The 25,139-nt window shown below is 37.9% G+C and overlaps 1 protein-coding gene and 1 long non-coding RNA gene across 5 annotated transcripts in view; one reads left to right on the forward strand and one right to left on the reverse strand.

Annotated features, from left to right (window-relative positions):
• The window catches only part of LOC138151674 (uncharacterized), a 5,322-nt gene extending 5,106 nt beyond the window's left edge, over positions 1–216 (reverse strand). The window contains exon 1 of the long non-coding RNA XR_011165886.1: positions 118–216. This is a non-coding gene — a long non-coding RNA (uncharacterized lncRNA). The remainder of the gene's footprint in view (positions 1–117) is intronic.
• Positions 1–25,139, forward strand: part of MYL1 (myosin light chain 1) — a 32,686-nt gene that overhangs the window by 3,600 nt on the left and 3,947 nt on the right. Inside the window, exons 1-5 of one of the 4 annotated variants that reach the window (XM_069075226.1) lie at positions 11,770–11,875; positions 12,691–12,715; positions 17,142–17,285; positions 19,693–19,866; positions 20,712–20,789. In XM_069075226.1, coding sequence (XP_068931327.1) covers positions 11,873–11,875; positions 12,691–12,715; positions 17,142–17,285; positions 19,693–19,866; positions 20,712–20,789 — 424 coding nt within the window. In that variant the 5' untranslated portion in view covers positions 11,770–11,872. Of the gene's footprint in view, positions 1–11,769; positions 11,876–11,907; positions 11,959–12,657; positions 12,716–12,973; positions 13,002–17,141; positions 17,286–19,692; positions 19,867–20,711; positions 20,790–25,139 lie in introns of those variants that run through there. The other 3 variants (XM_069075225.1, XM_069075224.1, XM_069075223.1) reach the window with 3 other exon arrangements.

The following is a 25,139-nucleotide window of genomic DNA, read 5'->3' on the forward strand; positions in this document are numbered from 1 at the left end:
GAAGGAAGGAAGGAAGGAAGGAAGGAAGGAAGGAAGGAAAAGAAAGTTTGTCAAATCTTTCATTTTATAGAGAACACCCAATACTGAAATGAACTGTTTATCAAATCAGCAACTCACCTCTAACTTAGTCTTATTGTGTTTGTCCTTCGTTTTCAAAGAGGACCACAGCCATGAGGGAAATGATGACATGACTTGCAGTTGACTTTGATTTGAGTGAGGGAGGGCTGTGCAAGGTCACCAGCCTCACTTTCTCCTCCAAAGCTCATAGAACTACCTTGGGGCACTGAGAGGTTTAGTAACCTGACAGTGGTCACCCAGCTCCTATGGGACAGAGACAGGATGGAGATCTCCTCATCTCTGAGGCTAGCCTGCTTTCTACTCTGCCAGACTGCCTCTCCAATTGTCCTTAAGATATGCAAAATCACAAACAAGGTAGTCCCTAAATACCCTTGTCTGTACAGTGTTGCAGCCCTGGCAACATAACCATCCCACTACCTCTCCTAGCCAGAACTTTTCTTTCCCCTATCTGCAAGGCCAAGTTCAGTGAAATACTGCCAGATGCTTGACTTTCCATGGAAGGGTCCTGAAAATATTTCAAATTAAAAAAGGATGCACCTAGCCAGCTTTCACTCTGTTCTATTGTCTGCAATTACCAAATAAAGAAAATTTAAAATAAACTGTGAAAAATCCTACAAAGATTAAGATGCTATTATCATTAAGTATTCAGGTAATACAGATGATATTAACAAGAATGTTGGGAGAGGAAGGAGTCTTGCAAGAATGCGGTGTGATCTTTGTATGGTCAGCACACATCATTGTACCTGGTACATCATTTTCCATACTTGCTGGCTGTTGGGTTTGTATAACATAGAGAAAAGAGTGCTGGAATTGGAATCAAGAGGAAATAGGTTTAAATCCTGACTCTGCCCTTTTATACCTGTGTGACCATAGTCAAGTCATTTAACCAACTGTTCTTGGCCTCTGTTCTCTCATCTGTAAAATGAAGGGATTGGACTAGACAAACTCTAAGGTCTCTCAGCTCTAAATCTGTATGATCTGAGTTTTCCTTAAGGATGGATAAGTAAGTCTAGCTAATATTCATTGACATAATAAATAAGATAAGAGCTTGAGTTTATTTCCTCATTTTTTTTACATACCTGCTTAAAGTACCCTTTTCAAAAATGCTAATAGTGAAACCTTGGAGACACTTTCCCTGCTGGTGCTCTGGAATCTTTCCCTCTCAAAAGGTTGATACTTTTAACAGTAATGCCAGGACAGTCTGACAAAAATGTAAATTACAGAATTTAAAATCCTTAGCAATGTACTTATAGGTAGACACACAGTTAATAACAATGATTGCATAAAAACATCTGGGACTATGTGAAATAATAAAGTGAATATGGCGATAATGAGAAGCCTGGGTCTGCAATTGTTAATAATAATATATTATTATATGATATATATATATATATAATATCAATAATAATTTATATGCATCTTTTGGTTTTCAAAGCACTTTCTCTACAATATTGCATTCAATCCCATTGTTATCAGCACTTTACAAATGAGGAAACTTAGGCTGAAAGAGATTGAGTGACTTGCCCAGAATCTCATGTCTAATAAGGTTATCTGATGCAGGATTTTAATTCAGATCTCCTGAGTTTAGGTCCAGCACTGTTTCCTTCACCACCTAGCCAAAGTCTCAACTCATATCACTTGTAAAGTGTTTTAAATGTTAGCTACTAATATTTTAAAGGAAAGTTGAGTTTCTTCATCTGTAGAATGGGGGAGGAGATGTACTAGATGATCTCCAGGGCCCCTTCCAGTTCTATGATCTTCGTGATGTAAGTAAATCATTTGCATGCTGCATGCTTTTAGCTTGGTTGATTTTTTTTAATCTGATGTAATTTTGAATCATGGTTCTCACTTGCTTTCTTTAATGTTAATTCTTGTATTTACTACCCAACCAGGTCACCCCTGCCTAGGTACTGCAAGTGGTATTGTGAGAGAGGTAAAGCTACAAAATGCATTGACAGAATTCTATATAGATAGCATAATGGACTTTAGGATGCATGTGTATAATTTAAGGGGCATGGGAAAAACTTTATAAGCACCTCTCCACTGTTTTAAGATCTCCATAAATGATGAAATGACATGAGAAAATATTTGCCTTCCTATGCAAAAGGCTGGTTGCAATTCATCTCATTCTCCTTCTTGTGTAATCCTGGCTGGTTGTCGACTAAGATCTAGATGAGTTCTAGACTGGGTCCATGTTCTAGGCTTGTCATGGGGGTACCTTGGGTTTAAATCCCATCTCTGATGGTTATTTGGACCTACCAGTGACTTACCCTTAGGCAGTTCCCTAAAGGGAATTATTAAAGACTTATCTATTTACAGGTATACATAGATAGAGGGCACAGGTCCAATTTAACAGGAAGGGATGATACTTAAAAGGTGAAATTAAGAGGTGAGAGAGGAATATAATGAGAGGAGATGGGGAGAGACAGAATGGGGTAAACTATCTCATATAGAAGAGGCAAGGGAAAATGCTGACAATGGAGGGGAAGAACAGGAAGGCAAAAGGGAATGGGTCAACCTTATTCCCATTGAATTTGGCTTAGGCAGGGAATGACATACACACTAAATAGAGAGAGTAGGAAGGAAGGGGATGAGAGGGGGGATGATGGAAGGGAGGGCAGGCTGGGGGGGAGGGAAGTTGGAAGCACCTACTTTTGAAAATGACTGGATCAAAGTAGAGAATAGAACAAGGGGGAGGTGGGATAGGAGGGAGGAAAGTATAGTCAGTCTTTTACAATATATCTACTATGCTATTGTTTTGCATTAGCCACACATGTACATCCTATAATGAACTGCTTATCTTCCCAGTAAGGATGGGTGATAAGGGAGGAAGGGAATGAATCTGGAATTCAAAGTTTTAAAATCAAATATTCAAATATGTATGTATACATATGTGTGTGTATGTATATATATACATATATATACTATTATCAATACTATTTTACATGTAATCGGGAAATAAGATATACAGGCACTGGGGCATAGAGATCCACTGGAAAAGTCGAAAGGGGTATGGGAGAAAATATGAGAGAGAGCAGATTGGAGGAGGGGATATCCTGTGAGACTGCTAATTTGGGGGGGGGTGGGTAGGGGAAAAATGGAGAGAAAATTTGTAACTCAAAATCTAGCAGAAATGAATGATGTCAATCAGAAGTTAATAAAGCATTTGAAAAAAAAAAGACTTATCTAAATCAAGGAATTCCCACAGAGGGGAGCTCACTTTACTGAGGAAGTAAGAGGTCTTTCTCTTACTCACATGGAGAATGAATATTTGTGTCATCCTCATTCTGAAAGACATATAAAGGATGGTCTATTTTTCTTGTCTAAGCATGGCTTCAGATCTGGTAATGGGTAAACCTATAGTGACAGCTTGGTCCAGAATCTCTGTGTCCACCGTGGGCATCCTTTATAGCACAGTCACAGACTTGGAGGTAGAGGGCAGAAAATAATGTAGACATTGACTTTTTTTTTTCATTTTATCCCTCCATCAAACCATTCTGTATTGCTCCCAAAGCATAATAGCACATAAAACCAATTTTTGAAAATCATCTATAGATTGAATACAACCATATCTTAAAATGTTTATTATTTAAATTTTGGTTTTTTACTCATGTACTAGGGGGAAAAGGATATAGTGCTAAAATTTTATAGTTTTCCATTCCATAAAATGAGATTAGAAAGCAATGTGTTGTGCACTCATATCCATGTGTACCTGACTAAGGCAGCCAGAGAGGGAAATGCCTTAGATAGAGTTACCAATATTATAGAATCAATGATTCTTCTATCTAGTCTTTCCACTGAGCAATTAAAAAAGACCAATTCTGCTCCCCTCCTCTTCCAGGCCACTAGTTGCTGCTCCCTATCAGACCATTATCTCTTTCAGACAGAGAACCAGATGCAGGGGAGAATTTTAAGATCCGAGAGGGCCATTTACTAGTCTTTCTCTTCTTCTTGCCCATCAGTGCGAAATGGAGACTAGAGCCCAATATGCAAGGTTTTTAAAAATTTGACGGTGTCAATGAAAACGTTGAAAGATTTTTGTTTTGTTTAAAAAAACAAGTCTTTCAAAGTTTCCATTAGGTTAATTTCTGGAAATGGTTTCTAATCTGTGTTTAGTTTGTATATAATTGACAAAATCAGAAGTTATGTACTTTGGAGGGCTATGCAGGAACATGTTGCCATAGGTATGAATTAGTTTATCTCAAATTTAACTGGATAAAGTCATATAGCAATTCAATTCAACAAACACTTATTTACATACCCACTATGTACAAGGCACTGTGCTAGCTGCTGGGCATACAAAGATAAAAAAAATTTAATAGGCCCTGACCAGAAGGAGTTTACATTCTCCTAGAAGATACAACATCAATCAATCTAGTATTTATTAAACATGATCTCTAGGTCTCTGTCATTCTCCCAGATACTGACAATATAAAGAAAAGAAGGAAGGAAGGAAGGAAGAAAGAAAGAAAGAAAGAAAGAAAGAAAGAAAGAAAGAAAGAAAGAAAGAAAGAAAGAAAGAAAGAAAGAAAGAAAGAAAGAAAGAAAGAAAGAAAGAGAGAGAAAGAGAGAGAGAAAGAGAGAAAGAGAGAGAGAAAGAGAGAAAGAAAGAAAGAAAGAAAGAAAGAAAGAAAGAAAGAAAGAAAGAAAGAAAGAAAGAAAGAAAGGAAGGAAGGAAGGAAGGAAGGAAGGAAGGAAGGAAGGAAGGAAGGAAGGAAGTTTACATCTTCCATTCTTCCAGGAGATAGATACATTAGTCAATCTAATATTAAACACTGACTCTGGGCCAGGCACTCTCCTAGGTGCTGGGGATAAAGTACAAAGAATGAAACAATCCTAAAAATCATACCAAAAATGAGGAGGAGGGAGAGAATACTAACACTAAGGGGATCAGGTAAAGGCTTGGAGGGGAGGAGAGTCAAAAGTATCACCTGAGCTAAGCCTTGAAGGAAAAGGAACAGAAAATATAATGCCATATGTATATTTTAATTAAAAGAAGACATCTATCCAATGACTAGGTGGCACCAATGGGGAAAAAGTAGAAAGAGTCCAGGTCTCTTTATATAACATTTGTAAATTATGATAGTTATCACTGGTCTTTCAAAGAAACAATTAAATTATTAAACTGAACCATAGTGTTAAGCAACTCCAATAAAAATCCAGGTGCTTGGTGGATGTAACTTACTTTTGGGAGGCAAATCAAACCCAGCCAGTCATTTAACGATATCACTAGGTGTCAGCACCAGGTTACCTCTGTCCAATTTCTAAACTGCTATACACATAAGAAATGTCAACAAGTAGGCTGGGGAAAATCTTTGAAAAACAATCATTAACTTTTCCTAGAATTGCAGATTCAAAAAACAAGACTGAGCCACATATAAATGCAATGTCATGTGTATTTTAAAAGGAAGAGGTATTTCCATCAATAGCCATCCACTCTCATTCCTAATGTGAGTCAACTGTTAGCTGATTGAATTAATAGTGTGACGGTGCCAAATTTAGCCTCTTGACCTTTTAGTATTGCAAATAAAACCCTTGGCAAATTGTATTTAGAAGTTGTCCCGTAATTGCATGACATTAAAGACCATCTCACTCATGGAAATGTGGGAAATGATATGGTTAGTTTGTTGATAGTGCCTTTTCCCCCTGTTTCCCTTCATCCTTAGAAACTTTTTCTATGAAAACAGAATCTTTGTATTGGGCGATTTCATCTATTCTTCCCTACAGCTTTATCCCTGCATGAAATAAAAACTATCCAGGTAGCAAAAACAGAAATTTAGAAATAATAGAAGCTTCAGATAAATTTAAATTCACATAGCAACTGCTTAAAATTAAAATAATGTGGTTAAAATTAAAATTTTGTGGGCTATTAATCCTTGCAGAAACACAGGAAAAAGTTCTCCACATTTAAAAAAAAAAGATGTTGTAAAATTATATATAAGATGCCAAGTGGTTTTGATGCAAGAAAACTTGGTTCTAGCCCCAGCTCTGCTACAGAATGGTTTATTCCCCCCTGAGGGGAAGTCACTTGCCTTCTCAATAGACTTGGGGGGGGGGGAGGGAAGGGGGACAGGGTTCTTTAAGACTATGAGTTGCAAAAAAAGAATTGACCTGCCTTGGTAGACAGACTTTCCTCTTCTGTTTGCTATCAGTAAAATCACAGATCCAGTCATTATATCTACATGAGAGGTTTACTCCTTGCTCTTAAAATCAGAGAACTGTTGGCAACAGGATTTCAGTTATTTCTGGAATGAGAGTCCCAATGTTCACATAATTCTATCATCACAAAAGGGATTTTTGAATCAAAGTAAGGAAGATGTATCAGGAACTGACAAACTCTTAAAATGCATGCACAAGGAAATGAATGTGTTAAACAAGGGGCTTATAGGTAGAACTTTTGCTATAGAATATGCATTATTGACAGATAAGAAAGGGTAGAAATGGCCAACCACCTAATTTTTCTGTGCCTCACTTTACTAACTTGTAAAATGAGGGCATTTAACAGATGACTTCTAAGGTTCCTAACCATTCCAAATTCTCTGATCTAGTGAACAGGTCATTTGGTAAACTATGTCATCTAATTTGAGAAATAGATTATAATCAATCTATTAAGCAATTCAAAAAGTACTTTACAAAATCCTTCAAGGGCTATAGAAATTTATTGTTATTTTTCAACGCACAGAAAACCAAGAAAGTATCTATTGTGCTCAAGACTATAGAAAGATTAAAAAAATAGATAACTAAGTAGGTAAGTACCTTTTTATCAGGCCCTCCCTATTTCTCTATGTGCCTTTGCAAATCCCTAGGATACTTCCCCTGGAAACCTCCTCATCTTGGAATTCACCCCTTTAGGGCTTAGTTCAAATCCTGACTTCAATTTTTGTTTCTGTGTCCCCAGGGCCTAAAACAGTGCCTGGAACACAGTGTGTAGTAAGTAAATTCTTGTTGAACTGAATTAAATAAAGTTGATTGCATCAGAAACAAAAAAAAAAAGCAGTGCTATATATAGTAACTTTTTTCTTTGTTACAATTTTTATATAATGTTTGTCTTAGCTCTATACTGTGTTCTTTCAAGCCTGGCTCTATGCTGAGTTAAATAGTTTAATCAGGTGTCTTGAATAAAAATTACTTCCCCATTCAATCCATTCTAAATTCCCTCTTCTCAACCTGAGCTTATCTTACAGTTTCATCAGTTTGGGCTTCTCCCACTTATACCAAGTCATAGTAATCTACCCCCAATAAATTCTTTGTTGGATTCAACAGAAACTCCCCTCTTCTGGGACTTAAAATGCAAGTGAAGAGTTGATGTCTTTTATTCAAACTGAGTGATCCAGAAGAGTAGGGCCCCAGTCTAGGAAATTGTTACTTCTGCTAGGATGTATGTGTGGGGAAGGAGGTGTGTGTTTGGAGGGAGAGAATGACTTTGTAATAGCCCCACAGGGATGGGCTGAAAACAGATGAGCTCATACTCACAAAGGACTTCTCATCTTCTGGTCATTGGCGTCTTTGACAGGTCTTCAATCATGACACACCACTGACTGAAAAAGAGGTTTGTCCCTATTTGTCCCCTTTTTTGCCCTTCTTGATCAGTCATTCCCCTCCAAACAGAAATGATGAAAGTCTTTGGAAGATGTATTTTCTTTTCCTACCTAGGACCTTATCTTTTTAGGATTAAAATACTACTTGCCTTTTGATCATCTTTAATCAAAATTCTTCCTCTTCTATGTGTTTGTAAATATCAATTCCAGAATCCCATTGATGAACTAAGTTATTGTGTAAGGAGGGGGAAGAGGTTATCCCTTAGGAATTGACGCTTTCTATATCCTAGAAACTTTATCTCATCCTTCATTTAGTCTCCTCGAATCTACCGATCTTTTAATAATAACAATAATAGCTAGCATTTATAAAGCACTATAAGATTTGCAAAGTGCCTTATAAATATTATCTTATTCTATCCTCAGAGCCACTCTGGGAGGGAAGTAGCTATTACTATTACAAAGGACATACAAAGGACAATTTTAAGAATTTTAACAAAGGGAAAAATGTGATTTTATATAGCACTACATTTTTTAGGCTTCTGAAAGCTTGAAGGCAGTATTTGATCTAAACCCTAACAGGACAAATTCTAAGACAAGGAGGTGTCTAGGGGGAGTATCCTAGAGATAAGGAATAGCTTGTGTAGAGGCACATAGAGAAAGAGTGAGGACCTGATTAAAGAGGTAGAGTTTATTTACCTATCCATATTTTACAGATGGGGAAACTGAGGCAGAGATTAATGGACTTGCCTAGGACCACCCATTTGGTATGTGTCTGATGTTGGATTTGAACTGAGATTTATCCTCACTTTAAGTTCAAAACTCTATCCATTGTGCCTCTTAGATTCCTGGGAATCTTTTGAGGAAAGCTTTTAATAAGCAACCAGCAGGATACAGGGATTCTGAAACCAATGCAATAAAAATACTTTAAGACAACCTAAATACGCACAATTTACAATAATAATTAACATCATACCAATTGCACAAGCCCAAGGTCAGTACCAGCTAACAGGTTACTTCAAGAATGTAGTTTTATTTCTTTTAGCCTCTGTTCGGGTCAAAAAGGAGAGCAGATTAGCAAAAATAAATTTTGCATTTGTCAGTTTTAAGATTGTCATCTTCAGAGCTACTTTAATGAATCCTCCAGTGATTCTTTTTAAACTCATTTCAGTACATTGGTGGGTCTATTGGTGTAGGAGCTCCCTCTACAGATGCAAAGCAGAACTTCACCCTACCTCTTCCCCCTTCTCCTTCCCATTTCCCTTCCCTTTGCCCCGACCCGGCCCCAATCTGAGCTGACTATGTTCATGAGTTTCTCTGACTGAAAAACTCATCAACCAGCAGCAAGTCTAAGGACGAGCCTTTATGAAGTCAGTCCTCATACATGGGGTCTCCAGTCCAATGCTAACCCACGCTTAGAACCTTTCTTCTCTGCCAGGACCTACCTCCGATGAGGCATTTACACAGACTTTGGAAAGCCAGGGTCACTTTGCTAGAGGATATAGAATATGAGCTGTAGATATTTATATTTGTTCTTCAGGAAAGTAAGTGAGAAAAACCAGAGGTTAGCGATACCTCAAAAAAGAAAGGTTAAAATTAATTTTAAAAGTACATGTGCATAAAATAAGCCTACTACTTAAAGTGATTGTATTGTTCTTGCCCATCCAGGAAAAATAATACAAAATGCCCTAAGTAGACTATATATTTTACATACATATCAATAAACGTTAAGTTCAAATAAGAGGAGTTTCACAGGAAAGAAACATTTTTATCCATCTATCACACTTTACAAATTAACTTTTAATTAAAGGACTTTTAAATATTGTTCTTCCTGTCCACACAGTTACAAACAAGTATCCTAAACCAAAATAAGTCCCATTTCCTGGATTATTTGCTGCTGATAACTACACAAAAGGGCAGCTCTTCTGCATACATTTTCATACTTTTCTGATATTCTCAGTCCCTGTCCACTTGCAGAGTAAAATGAGCCCATTTCTTTATCTTTCCTTCTTACCTCCTAGGGGTCTTTTCACCTTTACACACGACCACAATTTTCTCCAATGATCCTTCAAAATTTCATCCACTGTAGGCTACATGTATTTATAACTACGAATAATTTTTAAAAATCATCTGTCCTCACTTGAAAATTCAGATTCCCAAAATAATCATAAAAAAATATTATTTCTAGTGTATGACTTCTTAACCTGGGGTCAATAAACTTGGCTTTTTAAAATATATATTTTTATATTACATTTGAATGTCATTGATTTCCTTTATAACCTTTTGTATTTGTATTATGCATCTAAAAATATTATTCTGAGGAGGGACCATGACACTAAAAAGGATAAGAAACCCTATAATTTGGTCAATGGCTCAAGTTTAGTGTCTGGTTCTCTCCCCCCAAAAAAAAATTCTTTAAAAGTATTAGACTTTTCTCCTTGGAGAGTTGCAAATAAAAGATCTCTAACAGTTTGGGGACTCCTATTTTGTGGGCTCCCCTGTGAACAAGTGATTTACTTGAACAATATTCAAGCATCTACTCTTAGTTTAACCTTGTCATGTTTATGATACAGGTTAATTTGCTAATGACTGGTTAATTATATCCCAGCTAGTAGAAAATAGGTAAGTACTTCCTTAGTTCAGGCTTCAGGAGACATTTTGTGGCTGTTATCACTCCAGGATCATGACAGGAGTAGCTTCTGCTCTGTGGGATGGTAGTGAACAGAAGGCACTGACCAGTAAGCAAATTTCCATTTTAAATTTCTCTTGCTCTCAGCTTCTGGAGATAGATAGTTGTCATATATCTGTTAAGTCTTGCAAAGGCCAACATGGCTGCCACAGCACAGTGCGTTGGTTGACTCAAGTTCCTTTAACATCAGATCCTCCCTATAAGGTGATGTCCAAAAATATCCTCCATTTTCTGCAGCTGAAGAAAACTTGGCAGACCTTCTGGAGAGCTGGAACACTGGATAATTATTAAAGGCCAAACAGGAGGAGGAGTCAATATAAGGGTTTAAAGTACTTCTAAAATGAAGTATTTGTAGACACAGATTACATACATAAAAATGAAGATGGAAACCTTAAAAAGCACAATGGTGGCCCTGCCTAAAAAAGGAATAGAAGGTAGAAAAGATGGTATAACATTAAAGATTCTGTAGGCAGGTAGGAAGAAGGATATCTCTACCAGAATTAGAAATAGAAGCTAGGGCTTTCAGAGTGGAGATGTGTGGGAAATGGAGAAAATGATTTCTTTCTTGGCCAAGTTTTATATTCCTATTGAGTAAAGTAAGATGCAACTTCCCTGAGGGTCTCAATTTTGTTTTTGTGATCACAACACCTAAAGGTGCCTTTGGTCCATATCTGGATTCACTAGCGCAGAGTAAGAAAGATGTGGAAACTCCCTACACCAATACAGATTAGCAACTGATTTATAGTTTGTAGTCTCACAGTTGCCTAGAATGCAGAGATTAGGTGATTTCAGCCCATTGTCCCACAGTTAGTATGTGTCAGAGGTCTTAATTCAAAGTACTAAATACTGCCATTCTCCAACTGACTCCAGCTAGCAAAAATGGCATTCAGTCAGACCCTTAAAAAGGTGCAAAAAGTTCTCGTCAGTTTTAAAGGAGGCTCTGCAGCTGGGGCCTACCATCAATGTCAGAACTTCAAGGGTTAATCTTGTCATAACAGCTGCACTCTTGAAACTCAAAACCAGGCTTATCCAGGTAGCTGCACTAAAATACCACCGCCCCCCCCACCCCACCAAGCAATGACCAACTTGCTGACCAGAAATTTGCCAGGACCCTAAATCTCAACTCTAAAGCTTCGACCCTAACATTCCATGATGCTTAAACATTTTAATTTACCCACAAACCTTAAAGAAACACAAATCCACCTTAATTGGAAGCTCCCAGTAATATTCAATGAGAGGTCCTCCCCTTGATGACAATAGACCAGAGAAGTGCTGACAAGCTTATTTTGTAATATATTTTGTAATATAGCCACACTATAGCTGACCACTCCCAAGCTCTGTCTGATCTCCTAAAATAGCCCTTATGACAGTAAGAAACAGATCCTTCTTTCTCTTTGCCCTAAGAAAGCTAAAGAACTCTCCAAGGGGAGTGGCCACTTTCTTCTGATACCTGATCCTGGCTGTGAGGTCACAGCTTCTCCATAAATAAGAAGCCTGGTGAGAGGGAGGACTCCACTCAGGGACAGAAGCAGCCCTCAGCTCACTTCGCCAGCTTCTCAACATCTCCATCATGGTGGGTCTGACCAAGAAATCATTTTTCAGTCCCCTGCTGGACTAGTGATGGGGCAGGGAAGAAAGTCAGGCAAGAAAGTTGCAGTTAGGTTGGGGAGGTTGGGTGAAGGGTAGGGTGGGGCAGGAGGGAGTGGGAAGAAACTGCCAAGCATGTCAGATTTCTATGTGCCTCTTGAGGCTAAGGCTGTAGGAAAGTGACCTTTTTAATTGTCTTGAGTTGTTTCATCCAACCATATATACTTGGGTTAGTCCAATAGTCATAGGACAAATGATTAAATGGAATTGCATTTTCCAGGCAGGATGATGGCCATTTGTATCTGAAGTTAGAAGTCAAGAACAGCTCTCACTAGAAAACCATCTATCCTAAAATTTGATCCTATGATACTAATACTTACTCTGGATAAGTGCCTTTAATGCATTGGATTTATTGTCTGTCTTAATAGAAAATGTCCTAGTTAAGCAGTGATCATGCTTCAAAACACCTTCTTAATGCTGAATGTCTAGGGCAAAACCTTAACTAAGCTCTGAAACACTTTGTTATTCTAGGGAGCATTTATTTCAGCATATGATTAAGCATAGATTCACTGTTTGAGTTCCAGGTGCCTTTTCCCCTCAGTTATCTATTTTGTACAGTCTTAAAATTCCTAGATTTAAAGGCTACCTCCTACTCCCAGCCCTAAGGTAGTACTTCTCAGGCCAAGCCTCAATGTAGACTCCATTCACAACCTCCTGTATTTAGGAGAACATTCTTGATTCTGTCAATGCATTTTCAACAGTTATTAGCTGTATCTTTTTTTCTTCCTCTCTTCACTGCAGTCCTTCAGTGCTGACCAGATTGCTGGTAAGTGCAACAAAACCCCAGTTTCTCTAGCACTCAAGTGAAATGATAATGTCTCACCTCCCAAATCCTAGTTTTTCACTAACCTTAAAGGCATTTTGCTTTATGCTCTTCCTATTAATATCTCTGCTACATGGGAAATCCAAAGAGTGGGCTCCTTTGGGAGCCTACTCTAAAGATAGACTCATGGAATCAATGATACACAAATATCAGGAACCTGTTTGGTTAAACAGTTCTTTGTGGTTAATATCTTTCTAACAGATCGAGTTTTCCAAAGAGCAGCAGGATGGTAAGTTAAATCAGATTGTTGTTACTATGGATGCCCTCCTCAAAAAGGCCGGTGGAAAAACTGACTCTCAGGAAGAGCTAATCTCTCCCTAATTATCCGCCTTAGCCTCGCCTACCATAATAGGTAGACTGAGCTGAAGTCTTCTCTAAATATAAACATTTAACAAGAGTGAGTACACTTGTGAGAAGCAGTCAAAAGGTCTTTAGGTGGACAAAAGGGAAATGTGCTCAACTGGTGGTGATACCTCATGTATTGATTTGTTTTTATAAATTAAAGCCAGTTGTCTATAGTATCTACTCAACCAAAACAGCAAATAAATTATTTGGTTGAGTAAATAATTAACCACTCGGCTAATTAGCTTGATCATCCAAGACCCCAAAAGAAATTTTAGGGGATCTAGTTTATTCAGTTTGACTGCCTAAATTACTCAGAGAAGTGGAGCCAGTGCCTTATTACTACTTCCCTTTTCATTTTGTAATAATCACTTCCATGTCTGGGTTTTGAAAGAAAAGGAGTCAAGTTATATTGTTTGTTTATGTAGAAAGTCAGCATACTTTCTATCATTCCATGCTTGATGTTAAAGTAATGGCCATGTCCGTCATATAAACAGAGATTGGCTAAAACATTCAAGATTCATTTTGATGAACATTAGGAAAGTGTTCATTGTGGTCCAGACATACAATTCTTGATTCTTTCAGAACAACGAGAATAACAGTTCTCTAAGGTCTTCTTTTTTTGATTCAACAGATCCATTTCTTGCTTTTCTCTAGAAATGTATATCTTTTTTTTTCTTTTCTTAAAGGATTTTGTCCAACAGGAATACTAATTATCCTGGTATACTCCTGCTTATAAAAGGATATACTATTCTTTGACAGGGCTTGTTTTTGGTCATTTTAATATTTTCATGGACCTATGATAATGACATTGTTATCTTAGAAACCCAATAAACTTAAAGGGAGACACCTGTAAGATTGATAATATCCTACCCTGTATGTAAATTAGAATGACTAGCCATACTTCTTAATTTTTAAAACTTAATAACTTATTCAGCTATTAACCCCAAATCTGTGTCTGAAAAATCTTGATGTTTTTGTCAATTCTAACAGAGTAAGGAACATCCCTAGAAAAGTTACAAGTGAATTTACTATATGACCATAGTTGATGGCCTCATGAGGAAGACATATATCAAATAGTCTGATATATAGGCTAACTAGAATTTTAGAACAATGTAGAAAACATATCAGATGCTCTAAAAAAAACCATCACTGGGAGATTCTACTTCCTTTATCTTCCTCTCTCAGTGAAAATTTCTATTTGTTTTTTTAAAACACTTCAATTGAAGACATGACATGGTCTTACTATACTCCTTTCTCCTCTATGGCCCTCTGCAGTGTCTTAACTAGAAATCTAATTATGACATACCATTATAGGGCTAAGCAGTGGAGTAATTAAAACTGGTTTAGGAGACAAAAGGACTGGCTTGGTGTGCATAAAGTTACCTTGTTCTCCCTATTAAACTTGTTTTAAATTTAGAGAAAAAAAAAGAAAGACATTGTTTAAAGGATCATTTTTTTTTTCTCTCATGTCAGGAAGTACAAACCAGAAATCTTAAATGCTGTGAAAAAAATACATATTTCCTTTTGTGTGATTTAGTTTTTAATGTATCAAGATTGAACACTGAAGTCTCTGAAAAATGTATCTAAAAAATATGCAATATTTACAACATCTGAAGACATTCTGGCTCTTCTGAGGAGGTCCTAGATTCTTAGAGAGACTAGCATTGCTTAAGAAGATTTCCAATTAAAGCAAGTTTTTTTTTTTTGTTTTGTTTTTTATCCAAGAAGGAAACTGATCAGGGAGAGCCTGTTTCTGGTCTCAGCATTTAAAGCAGAGGGTTAGGTTTGAAGCTATCTTATTACAGTCCATAAAACCCTCTTCCTGCATCAGCAGTTTGGGGTGATAGTGAATCCCCTAAGCAGACTGTATAAGGAGGACGAAAGCCAGTACCAGAAGACTCCAATTTCATATGTCCATTAAGGAAGATGATCATCTATCAGCACTGGTAGTGTGTTCTCTTAGAATTGGTCACGGAAATGTTGAGTCCTTTATTACAAATGCTGTACAATGCAATGTACTTTAAAACTGTAGATTTCTATAAGAGTGAAAACTCTCTTTGCCATTGGCCGGTGAATGGTCCTAAACTAATGACCTACCAGGAGCTTTCACCTTGACAAGGAATGATTAGAAGAACCACGGAGTTTTCTAAAACACTGGTGCAGACAGAGGTGAATTTCAGTTTAAAGGATGGTATTCACACCCTTCAGAAATGTATTTTTAGGGTGACATTCATATATGCCCCCCAAAAAAATGCTTCCTGTCCTTTTCTCCCCTCCAAAAAAAAGCACGTGTTTCTGAGCAGTGCCTTCTGTGATGACCTACTCCAATCGCCTCTTGACATAATTATGGATCTGGCTTTACCTTATACAACTCATTTCTTTGTCTAGTCAATGTCACATTCAAGCTCACTTTCTCTAGAGATTGATAGTTAAAATTATGAACAGAGTTGCATATGAAGTCAAATGATAACGCCGAGAACAGGAGCAGGGGACACCATGATACATGGAGCACAGGGCCTGTAGGCGGGAAGACTTGAACTCAAACCTAACCTCAGACACTTATGTGTTCTGTGACCCTGGGCAAGCCACTTAATCTCTCTTTGCCTCAGTTTCCTCAACTGTAAAATGGGGGTAATAGTAGCATCTACCTCCCAAGGTTGCTGTCAGGATCAAATTATTAATTTGTAAAGCGGTTAGCACAGTGCTTGACACATAGTAAGTTCTACATAAATGTTAGCTATCATTATTATTATTTTTAGAGACAGGAAGACCTAAGTTTAAATTCAGCTTCAGACACTAGCTATATAATCCTGGGCAAGTCATTTAACCTGTTTGCCTCAGTTTCCACAAGCAAATGGCTAACACCACCCTCCCAGGGTTATTGTGAAGATTAAATGAGATAACATATGTAAAGTGCTTAGCACAATGTCTGGCACATAGTAGGGCTATATAAATGCCATTTTGATGATGATGATGCAAAAGTATACTTGAGATGTACATCTGATACTGGAATATGGTAAACATTTGTTATATGATAAAGGGATAAAATGCAGGAAAAAAAACTTATCAGAAAAATAATCTATTTAGTTTTCCAATTAGTTTGCGTTTCGTCCTGGGGCAATCCAAATCACTTTGGCTTCGATACTTTGACCTGGGAATTTATAGGCCTGAGTTTATCACTTCCTATCTGGAAAACTATTATCCTATCAGGATTTGATCAGTGAAAGGATGGAGTCCTGGACTTCAGGAAAGGAGTTTCCCTAATTCCTATAGCTTTATCATGAAAATTTTTACTTGGCTTTTATATAACCAAAATTAGTCAACCACAGGAAGGAAGGAAGGAAGGAAGGAAGGAAGGAAGGAAGGAAGGAAGGAAGGAAGGAAGGAAGGAAGGAAGGAAGGAAGGAAGGAAGGAAGAAAGGAAGATTAATCATTAGTAATAGTGAGATGAGTCCCAGGAGTCCTAAGGTCACCTGTAATAATAGCTCACTGTTATATAGCACTTTGCAGTTAACAAAGTGTTTGCCTAAGAGTTACTTTGTAAGGCTGACGATTAAATACTACTATGCCTTTATTACATCCATTTTACAGATGTAGAAACTGACACTCAGTGAAAGGATTTGTTTTTAGTCTCACAGCTTGTAAATGGCAGAACCAGAAGAGGAGTGCATTGCTTTTTAGGGGACACCAACTCATAACTGTTCATCAAAGTAGCAGAGGGAATAAATATGGCTTGGGTTGCCTTTTGCTGAAATAGATAAAGACAATTTATTAAAAAAATGTTGAAAAAGCAACGATGTAATCTCCAGAGGCAATGACAAGGCAAGTGGGAATATAATGAAGACAGTGATGATATTTGTTACTTGGAGAAAAATATATCTAAGAAAAAGACCTGGAATTTTTTTAAAGATTAAAACTGTCAGTCTAGAGTAGCCCTGACCAGAAACATATATAGGTCATTGTTAACGGATAGATCTGTGGTAGGAAGGAATCCCTGGATAACCTACCTTCTCTCTTCCTACAGACTTCAAGGAGGCTTTCCTCCTCTTTGACAGGACTGGCGAGAGCAAGATCACATTAAGCCAAGTTGGTGATGTCCTGCGTGCTCTGGGTACCAACCCAACCAATGCAGAGGTCAAGAAAGTTCTGGGAAACCCTAGCAATGAAGGTAGGTAATGAAAGCAACGTCTCCTAGAAATTGAGATCAGGCCAGGTCAGGCTCCGTAGCCTAGACCTCAACTCTGAGAATAATTGACTTACTTGTGCTGTAGTTTCTCCACTGATTTATTAAGGTGGTCATAAGAGATGTGGGGAGTTATTAGACCTATGATTTGATAAAAGTAGAGAATAATTTGCATAAAAATTCCTAGCCATAACACAGATCAGCAATATTTATAACTATCTTAGTGGCCTAAGACACTGAGAGGTTAAGCTATTTGCTCATGGTCATCTAGATAGTTTGTGCCTGAGGCAGGATTGGAACCCAGATCATTCTAACTCAAAGCTCAGCTCTTTCTACCTCCAACACCATGCCACCTCATTCTTGGAAAATACAACAATGAGAACACAGTGGTTTTGGTGACTCATGCAGAGATTTTTTTAAATATCCAATAGCACTTTTAATATATCACTTCTTTGGGGCAGCTAGGTGGCACAGTGAATAGAGCACTGGCCCTAGAATCAGGAGGACCTGAGTTCAAATCTGGCCTCAGACACTTAACATAAAACTAGCTGTGTGACCTTGAGCAAGTCAGTTACAACTGCCCTTCCTTCCCCCTTGAAAAAGCAAACATATAACATAATATATATATATATATATATATATATATATCACTTCTTTAGCATTCTCCAAAGAATCTGTAACTAGAGGATAGAGGAGGTCAGATTTAAGAACAATATCTTCCATTTGTAGAAGATCCCAAAGGACTTTGAAATCTGAATTCAGATTCATTTTTGTAATTTTAAAGGTGAAACATAAAAAACAGTAGGAATATATTTTGTATAATTCAAACCCATTTATTAAGAAATCAGTCACTTAAAGTAATATTTAGCCATTAGTACAGAGTAGTCATTTAAGGCAGCTAGGTACACTTCAGTTTCCTCTTATATAAAATGAACTAGAGAAGGAGATGGCAAATTACTCAAGTATAAAGCACTTTACAAAATATTATATAAACACTAACTTTTATTAAGAATTTTGTCATTGTTCAGTCATTTATCAGTTGTTTCTGACTCTTCATGACCCCATTTGGGCTTCTCTTGGCAAAAATACTGGAGTGCTTTGCCATTTTCTTCTGCAGCTCACTTTTATAGAAACTGAGGCAAATAGGGTTGAATGACCTGCCCAGGGTCATACACTAGGAAGTGTTTGAGGCCAGATTTGAACTCAGGAAATGAATCTTCATGATTCCAGGCCCTGTACTCTATCCACTGGACCACTTAGCTGCCCCAATAAAGTACTTTACAAACCTTTAAGTGTTACATAAATACTAGCCATTATTATAAATGGTAGCTACTAAATCACCATTAGAATTATGTTTAGACTTTTTCTCTCTTCCTATCCCCTACATCCCCAGGTTGAATTTTATCAAGTTAATCATGGTAAAAGTATCAAAAGCATGAGATAAGGTGAGAGAGCAGTGGGTAAAATCTTATTTTTTAAATGCCTTTTTTCTAATTGAACATCCATCTTTGACCATCGAGTGATTAGATTAATGTAGTTCATTTCTTCAGCATTCAAAATTCAATCTGTTTTAATCTTTGCTCTCCAATTTAATTTCTATCCTATGAGAGCCCTCTGGAGGAGGGAAAATGTAGTTTATATGTAGAGATAATTTCCTTCCTCTGTATATAAATGACTATACCATTTTAATATTTTGATATCATCGGGTGGGTACCCAAAGTCTGGTGGGGATCATAGATTACTAAAATATTCCAAAGAAAGCTATCTTATCTACAGGGTTTTGGACTTCAAGAATTAAGATCAGATTTACTTATATTACATTTATATTTAAAGCTAGAAAGAACCTTAGAGGTCACCTAATTCAACCCTCTCATTTATAGGTGAGAAACAGAAGCGAGAGAGGTAGTGATTTCCTAAAGGTGGTAGGTGCAGAACTAGAATTTGAACTCAGACCCACCATCTTCCTCCCACAGCACCACACTGCCTCTCAATCTCCTGGCACCATCCTTCTGTACTTTTTCCTTCCATACCTTTAAAAAGAAAGCATTTAGCACAGCAAGCTGGCACATAGTAGGGATTAACAGACAACATCATTTTTTAAAAGATCCATTACAAATTCAGTCTGTTCCAATCTTGTTTTTGAAGTATTGTGTGTCAGTAGCATCTCAGCAGACTTTTATATTGCTTCCCCATCTAAAAATACTCTCCTATTTAAAAGTTTATCATCTTAAATGTAGAAGAAATAAATAGTGTTGGGAGACAGGAGGCTTCAGGTCCGTTATCTACAGACTTGAGCTGCTATTATGGATAGCATAATAGAAACCCATATTAAGCTGACGAGCTGATAGACCGGGAGGGTTCATAAATCTCAAAATGGTGACATTTCTTTCAGAGATGAATGCCAAAAAAATTGAGTTTGAGCAGTTCCTGCCCATGATGCAGGCCATTTCCAACAACAAGGACCAGGGAAGTTATGAAGATTTTGTTGAGGGGCTGCGTGTCTTTGACAAGGAGGGCAACGGCACAGTCATGGGTGCTGAACTTCGCCATGTCCTAGCTACCCTGGGTAAGTACCCCTGATTTCCTGAAGTCATCATAAAGGCTAGCCATGAAGAAGAAAGAGGAAATTGATTAAGGGAGACTTGATCGATGCTGGAAGGGAAATCTTCCAAACTACAAATGATAAATGGCAACAGGGGAGAAAAGCCACTAAGTTTGACCAATCGGTCTTAAAATTTATTTTTAAATTTTAACTTCGTTAAAAGAATCTATTCCTAAGAGATCATCCCAGGGGTGGCCAGGTGGCTCAGAGAGTAAGAGCACCAACCCCAGTGTCGGGATGACCTGGGAATCGAATCCAGGCTCAGATAAAAACACCTGCCTGTGTAACCTTGAGCAAGTTACTTAACCCCAATTGCTTAAAAAAAAAGAGATCACCCTGAAATGAGTAAAGGATAAGTCAGAAGAATAGAATTTTAATCATCTTAAATCATAAGAACATATATGCATTATGCTATTTATTCAAATATTCAAAAATATTTATGTTTCCTTGCCCCTAAAAAATAGAATGGGGAAGGGTAGTGGCATGAAGGTTCTAGATAAGTAATTTCATTAGTGTCAGAGAAATCTCAGTGTGGAAAATCCTTTCACTGATCTTTATTAAATAGTCCTCAGTAATTTAGGGAATTGTCTGGCACTCTGAGGGTTAAAAGACTTGCCCACAGTCACATAAACAAATTTGTCAGAGGCAGGACTTGAACCTAGATCTCCCTAACTCCTAGAGCAGCCCTTTATCCACTAAGCCACTCACATTACCTCTCAAATTAGTGTTACTGAGTGAAATTAGAAAAGCAGGTCAAGAGTGCTTTCTACCCTTTTTTCTAAACAGCTTCAGCTTTTTTTCTCTTCCAGGTGAAAAGATGAAGGAAGAGGAGGTGGAAGCACTGATGGCAGGTCAAGAAGACTCCAATGGCTGCATCAATTATGAAGGTAGATTTTGGAAAGCTCTTTTTGTTGGCATAATAATAACAATGATGATGGGGTGGCCAGGTAGCACAGTGAGTAAGAGCACCGGCCCCAGAGTCAGGATGACCTGGGATCAAATCCGGGCTCAGACACTTAGCACCCACCCAGAAACACCTGGCCGTGTAACCTTGAGCAAGTTACTTAACCCCAATTGCTTTAAATAATAATAATAACAATGATGATAATAGCTATCATTTCGTAGATAGCACTTTAAGGTTTGCAAAACCTTTAATAAGTATCTGATCTGATCCTCACAACAATCCTGGGAGATAGGTGCCATTTTATAGATGAGGCAATTGAGGGTAAACAGAGATTAAAAATGTCTCTATCATCTCTTTCTTCATGATGGGTCTAGCTATGTCCTTGGAATGGAAAATAACTATTTCCCTAGGGTTTCTTCCCCCCATGTACTTGATTTGTAATTTATTATATAATAACAAATTGTATAGTTTATTACTTTCAAGAGACATTGAGAGGTCAAAGGAAAACAACTTAAAAAAAAAAAAAGCTTCCAGCACATTAGGTGAAGGTCCTCCCCTCCCTCCCCCTCTGTGTGGCAAACACATAGGCAACAGTCACATAGACTGGGCAGACATTGTTTCCAATGGGTTCGAGTCACATGGTTGAAAAGAGCATCCAAATAAATTCATGACACTCCACAGTCATATGAAGGTTGACTATAAAAGACTTAGGTAGATACAATTATCAGGTAAGATCTTCACCAGTACATACCAAAAGAAAATACTATTTGAAAATTTGCACTCTGGGTTTAAAAAAAATAAAGTTTCCTTAAAATGGCAAAGTATCTTCCTATTAGGGACAGCTGCGCAGAGCAGTGGATAGAGCACTGTGCTTGGAATCAAGAAGACTCATTGTCATGAGTTCAAATCCAGCCTCAGCATTTACCAGCTGTGTGACCTTGAGCAAGTCACTTATTCAGGTTGGACTCAAGTTTCCTCATCTGCCAAATGAATTGGAGAGGGTGGCTAGGTGGTGTAATGAATAGAGCACTGGCCCTGGAGTCAGGAGGACTTGAGTTCAAATCCGGCCTCAGGCACTTAAAACTCACCGGTCGTGTGACCTTGGGCAAGTCACTTAACCTTAATTGCCCTGCCTTCCCCCCTCCAAAAAGAAAAAAAATAATGAGCTGGAAAAGGAAATAACAAATTGCTCCAGTATTCTCCCAAGAAAACCCCAAATGGGGTAACAAAGAGTCAGACACAACTTAGCAAGTATTCCTGCTAACTACTCCAGAAGCTTATTGAAGCAGCTTCAGCTTTAGCTGAATATAACCTAATACCCATTTCAGAATTGGATGACATCTTGATGATCATCTGTTGCAACACCCAAAAAATCCTCACTACAACACATTCCAAAAGCAGTCATTCAGACTTTGGGGGGACACTCACTACTTACCAACAGCATCCCATCCCACTTTGGGCTAGTTTGTAATTGCTAGGAAGGGGTTTTTTCTTTACATCAAACTTAGATTTGTCTTTCAACAACTTCTGCTGTTGCTACTAGTGCTGCCTTCAGGAACAAAATGGAACGAGTATAATCTTTCCTGTATTTGTAGACAGTTATTGTCTCTTCTCTTCTCCTCTCCAGGATCAATATCCTCTGTTCCTTTAACCATTCCTATTTTGGCCCAGAACAAAGGATCTTTCACCATTCTGATGGCACTTCTTTGGATGTTCTCTCATTCATTTATCAATGTTATTCTTGAAAAATCATGTCCAGGACAGACTATAGTACTCCAGAAGTGATTTTACTAGTAGAAGAGTAGACTGAGATTATTACTAATTTCATTACATTTTTTGGCCTCCATAAGACACTGTTAAGTCATATTAAGCCTGGAAGCCAATAAACCACCCCCCAGATCTTTTTTTCAGACAAACTGCTGTCTAATTCCCAATCTAGTACATGTGAAGTTGAGTTTTTTTTCCAGAGCCCAGGTGTAAGCCCATTACATTTATCCCCATTAAATTTCATCTGAATAGATTCAACACCATTTTCTAGTCTGCCAAATTTTTTTGGATCTTGACTCTCCCCTCCAGTGTGTTATTGATCTCTCACAGAATTGTGTCATTTGCAAATTGGATGAGTCTGCCATTGTTGCCTTTATCCAAGTCATTATAAAAATGTTGAACCACACAGAGTCCTTTTGCCAAGAAACATTAATGACTATTCTTTGAGTCAGACCATTCAACCATTTACAAATCTAATTGTATTATCACCTAGCCCCCATCTCTCCATATTTTCCACAAGAACGGCAGGAAAGCAGTGTTTATGAATTGCCTGAACCTTGGAAGATTGTATCTGCAGTAGTCTTCTAATCTAGCAGTTTAGTAACTCTGTCATAAAAGGCAAATAAGTTTGACCTGGATTCGTTTGTCCTTGATGAAGTTAAGCTGGCTCTTTATGGGGGCCTTTCCTTTTCTAGAGGTTAACTAAGCATCTCTTAATTCCTAGAAAAATTCTAGACTCCATTATTAAACTCTAGCTCCTGGCCTATAGTTTGCAGATTCTTTTCTTTGTCTTTCTATTATTTTTTTGAAAATTTGGACATTTACCCTTGACCAATACCGCAGTACCTACACTGTTTTCTACAGTCTTCCAGATATTACTGACTGTTGTTCAGTGATCTCCATCATTAGTATTTTAATTAACAAAGGGTGTAACCTGATTACTTGTTCAACATGTCAAAGTACCTATTACCTACCAATGGAGTATCAAGGACAAAATTTAACAGCCCCTGATCTCAAGGAGTTTACATTCTATTTGAGGCAATATACACAGACAAGTAATAACAAAGTAATTTCCCAAGGAGAGAATAAGGCCTCTGTAAGGCCTCATAGAAGGTGGCACTTAGCTGAATCTGAAAGAGGCAGAGGTTCAAAGGGAATGCATCCCAGTCATCTCTTCATCTGTGCCAAGGTCCAGAGGAGGAGAGTGGAATGTCACGTCCTAGGGACAAGTAGCCTAATTTGGTTGAAACATAGTGTGAAGGAAAATCACGTGTAATAAACCTGAGAAGGAAGGCTGGAATCAAATTTTAAAGGTCTGTAAAAGTCAAGCAGAAGAGGTCACATTTCATCCTAGAGACAAGAAGAGGCCATTAGAACTTTTTGAGCAGTGGGGGTGACAAGGTCAGACCACTGATTAGGCATGTTGATTTGACAGCTACATGGAAAAGAGATTGGGAGAGTACGGAACTAGAGGTTAGTTTGGCTGGGTCAAGAGACGTGAAGGGGCGAAGTGTTCTCTGATTATCCCTTTGTCTTGGGTATCCATTCCTCATTAGCCATTTGTGTGGCCATTTGCTCTGTTCTTTCTAGTTCAGAGGTCATTCTCCTTGGCAGAGAAAACGGAAGTGAAATAAGAATTAAGTTCTCTCTCTCTCTGTCTCTCTCTCTCTCTCTCTCTGTTTCTCTCTGTCTCTGTCTCTCTCTCTCTCTCTGTCTCTCTGTCTCTGTGTGTGTGTGTGTGTGTGTCTCTCTCTCTCTCTCTCTCTCTCTCTCTCTCTCTCTCTCTCACACACACACACACACACACACACACACACACATTAGTGACCAGAAGCCTTTATTTTAGCTTTCTCTTCTAAATATAGCTTGGAAAAAAAAGCCAAATAACGTAGCTTTTCCTGTTGGTCTCTGCTCATCCTAAGCTTTATCACTTCTTAAGCTTTTCTTACAGATCTACTCCACACTCTTATTATTCATCCTGTTACCTGCCCCTGTCTCCATCTTCTGTCTGTATATACCTACACATGTGCATATCTACATATATGTAATCTGAGTCAGTTGGTCAGTTTTTGTACATTCACACCAGTCTTCTTGACAACTCCTAGTTTTCTTCCTCAATGGAATTGTTCTGTCTTCGTTTCCTCTTAATTTTATGCAGAAAAATTTCACATCCCTCTCAGGCTGACTTCCCCCCATATAATTTTAAAGCATTTGGATCATACAATTCCTTCCACTGAATCACTTAAAATCTGTCCTCCCAAAACCTACAGGGCATGTCAAACTACAGCTGGATTTCCGCTCCTCTAGCACAAATTCTGGGCATCGAATGGTTACTTCCTGCCCCCAGTCAGGTTACCTTGTTCTCACCTAGGCAACTAATTTTTTTCCTCTTTAGTGAGAATCAGACCCAGGATTGAATTTCTCCTTCTTGTTTCCTTTATCTTTTGGAAGGATGAAATTACTTTTAATGCAAGTCAAGAAATTATTAGCTACTCTGCTTCTCTGACAGAGCTCGAGCAGATATCCAGATAATCTATGTTCCCTGTCCTTCCTATGTCATGACTCT

Source organism: Petaurus breviceps, unplaced genomic scaffold (genome assembly GCF_028583685.1).
Source record: "Petaurus breviceps papuanus isolate PSGF00001 unplaced genomic scaffold, PetGlider_PUasm1.0 90903, whole genome shotgun sequence".
Lineage (NCBI taxonomy): Eukaryota > Metazoa > Chordata > Mammalia > Diprotodontia > Petauridae > Petaurus > Petaurus breviceps.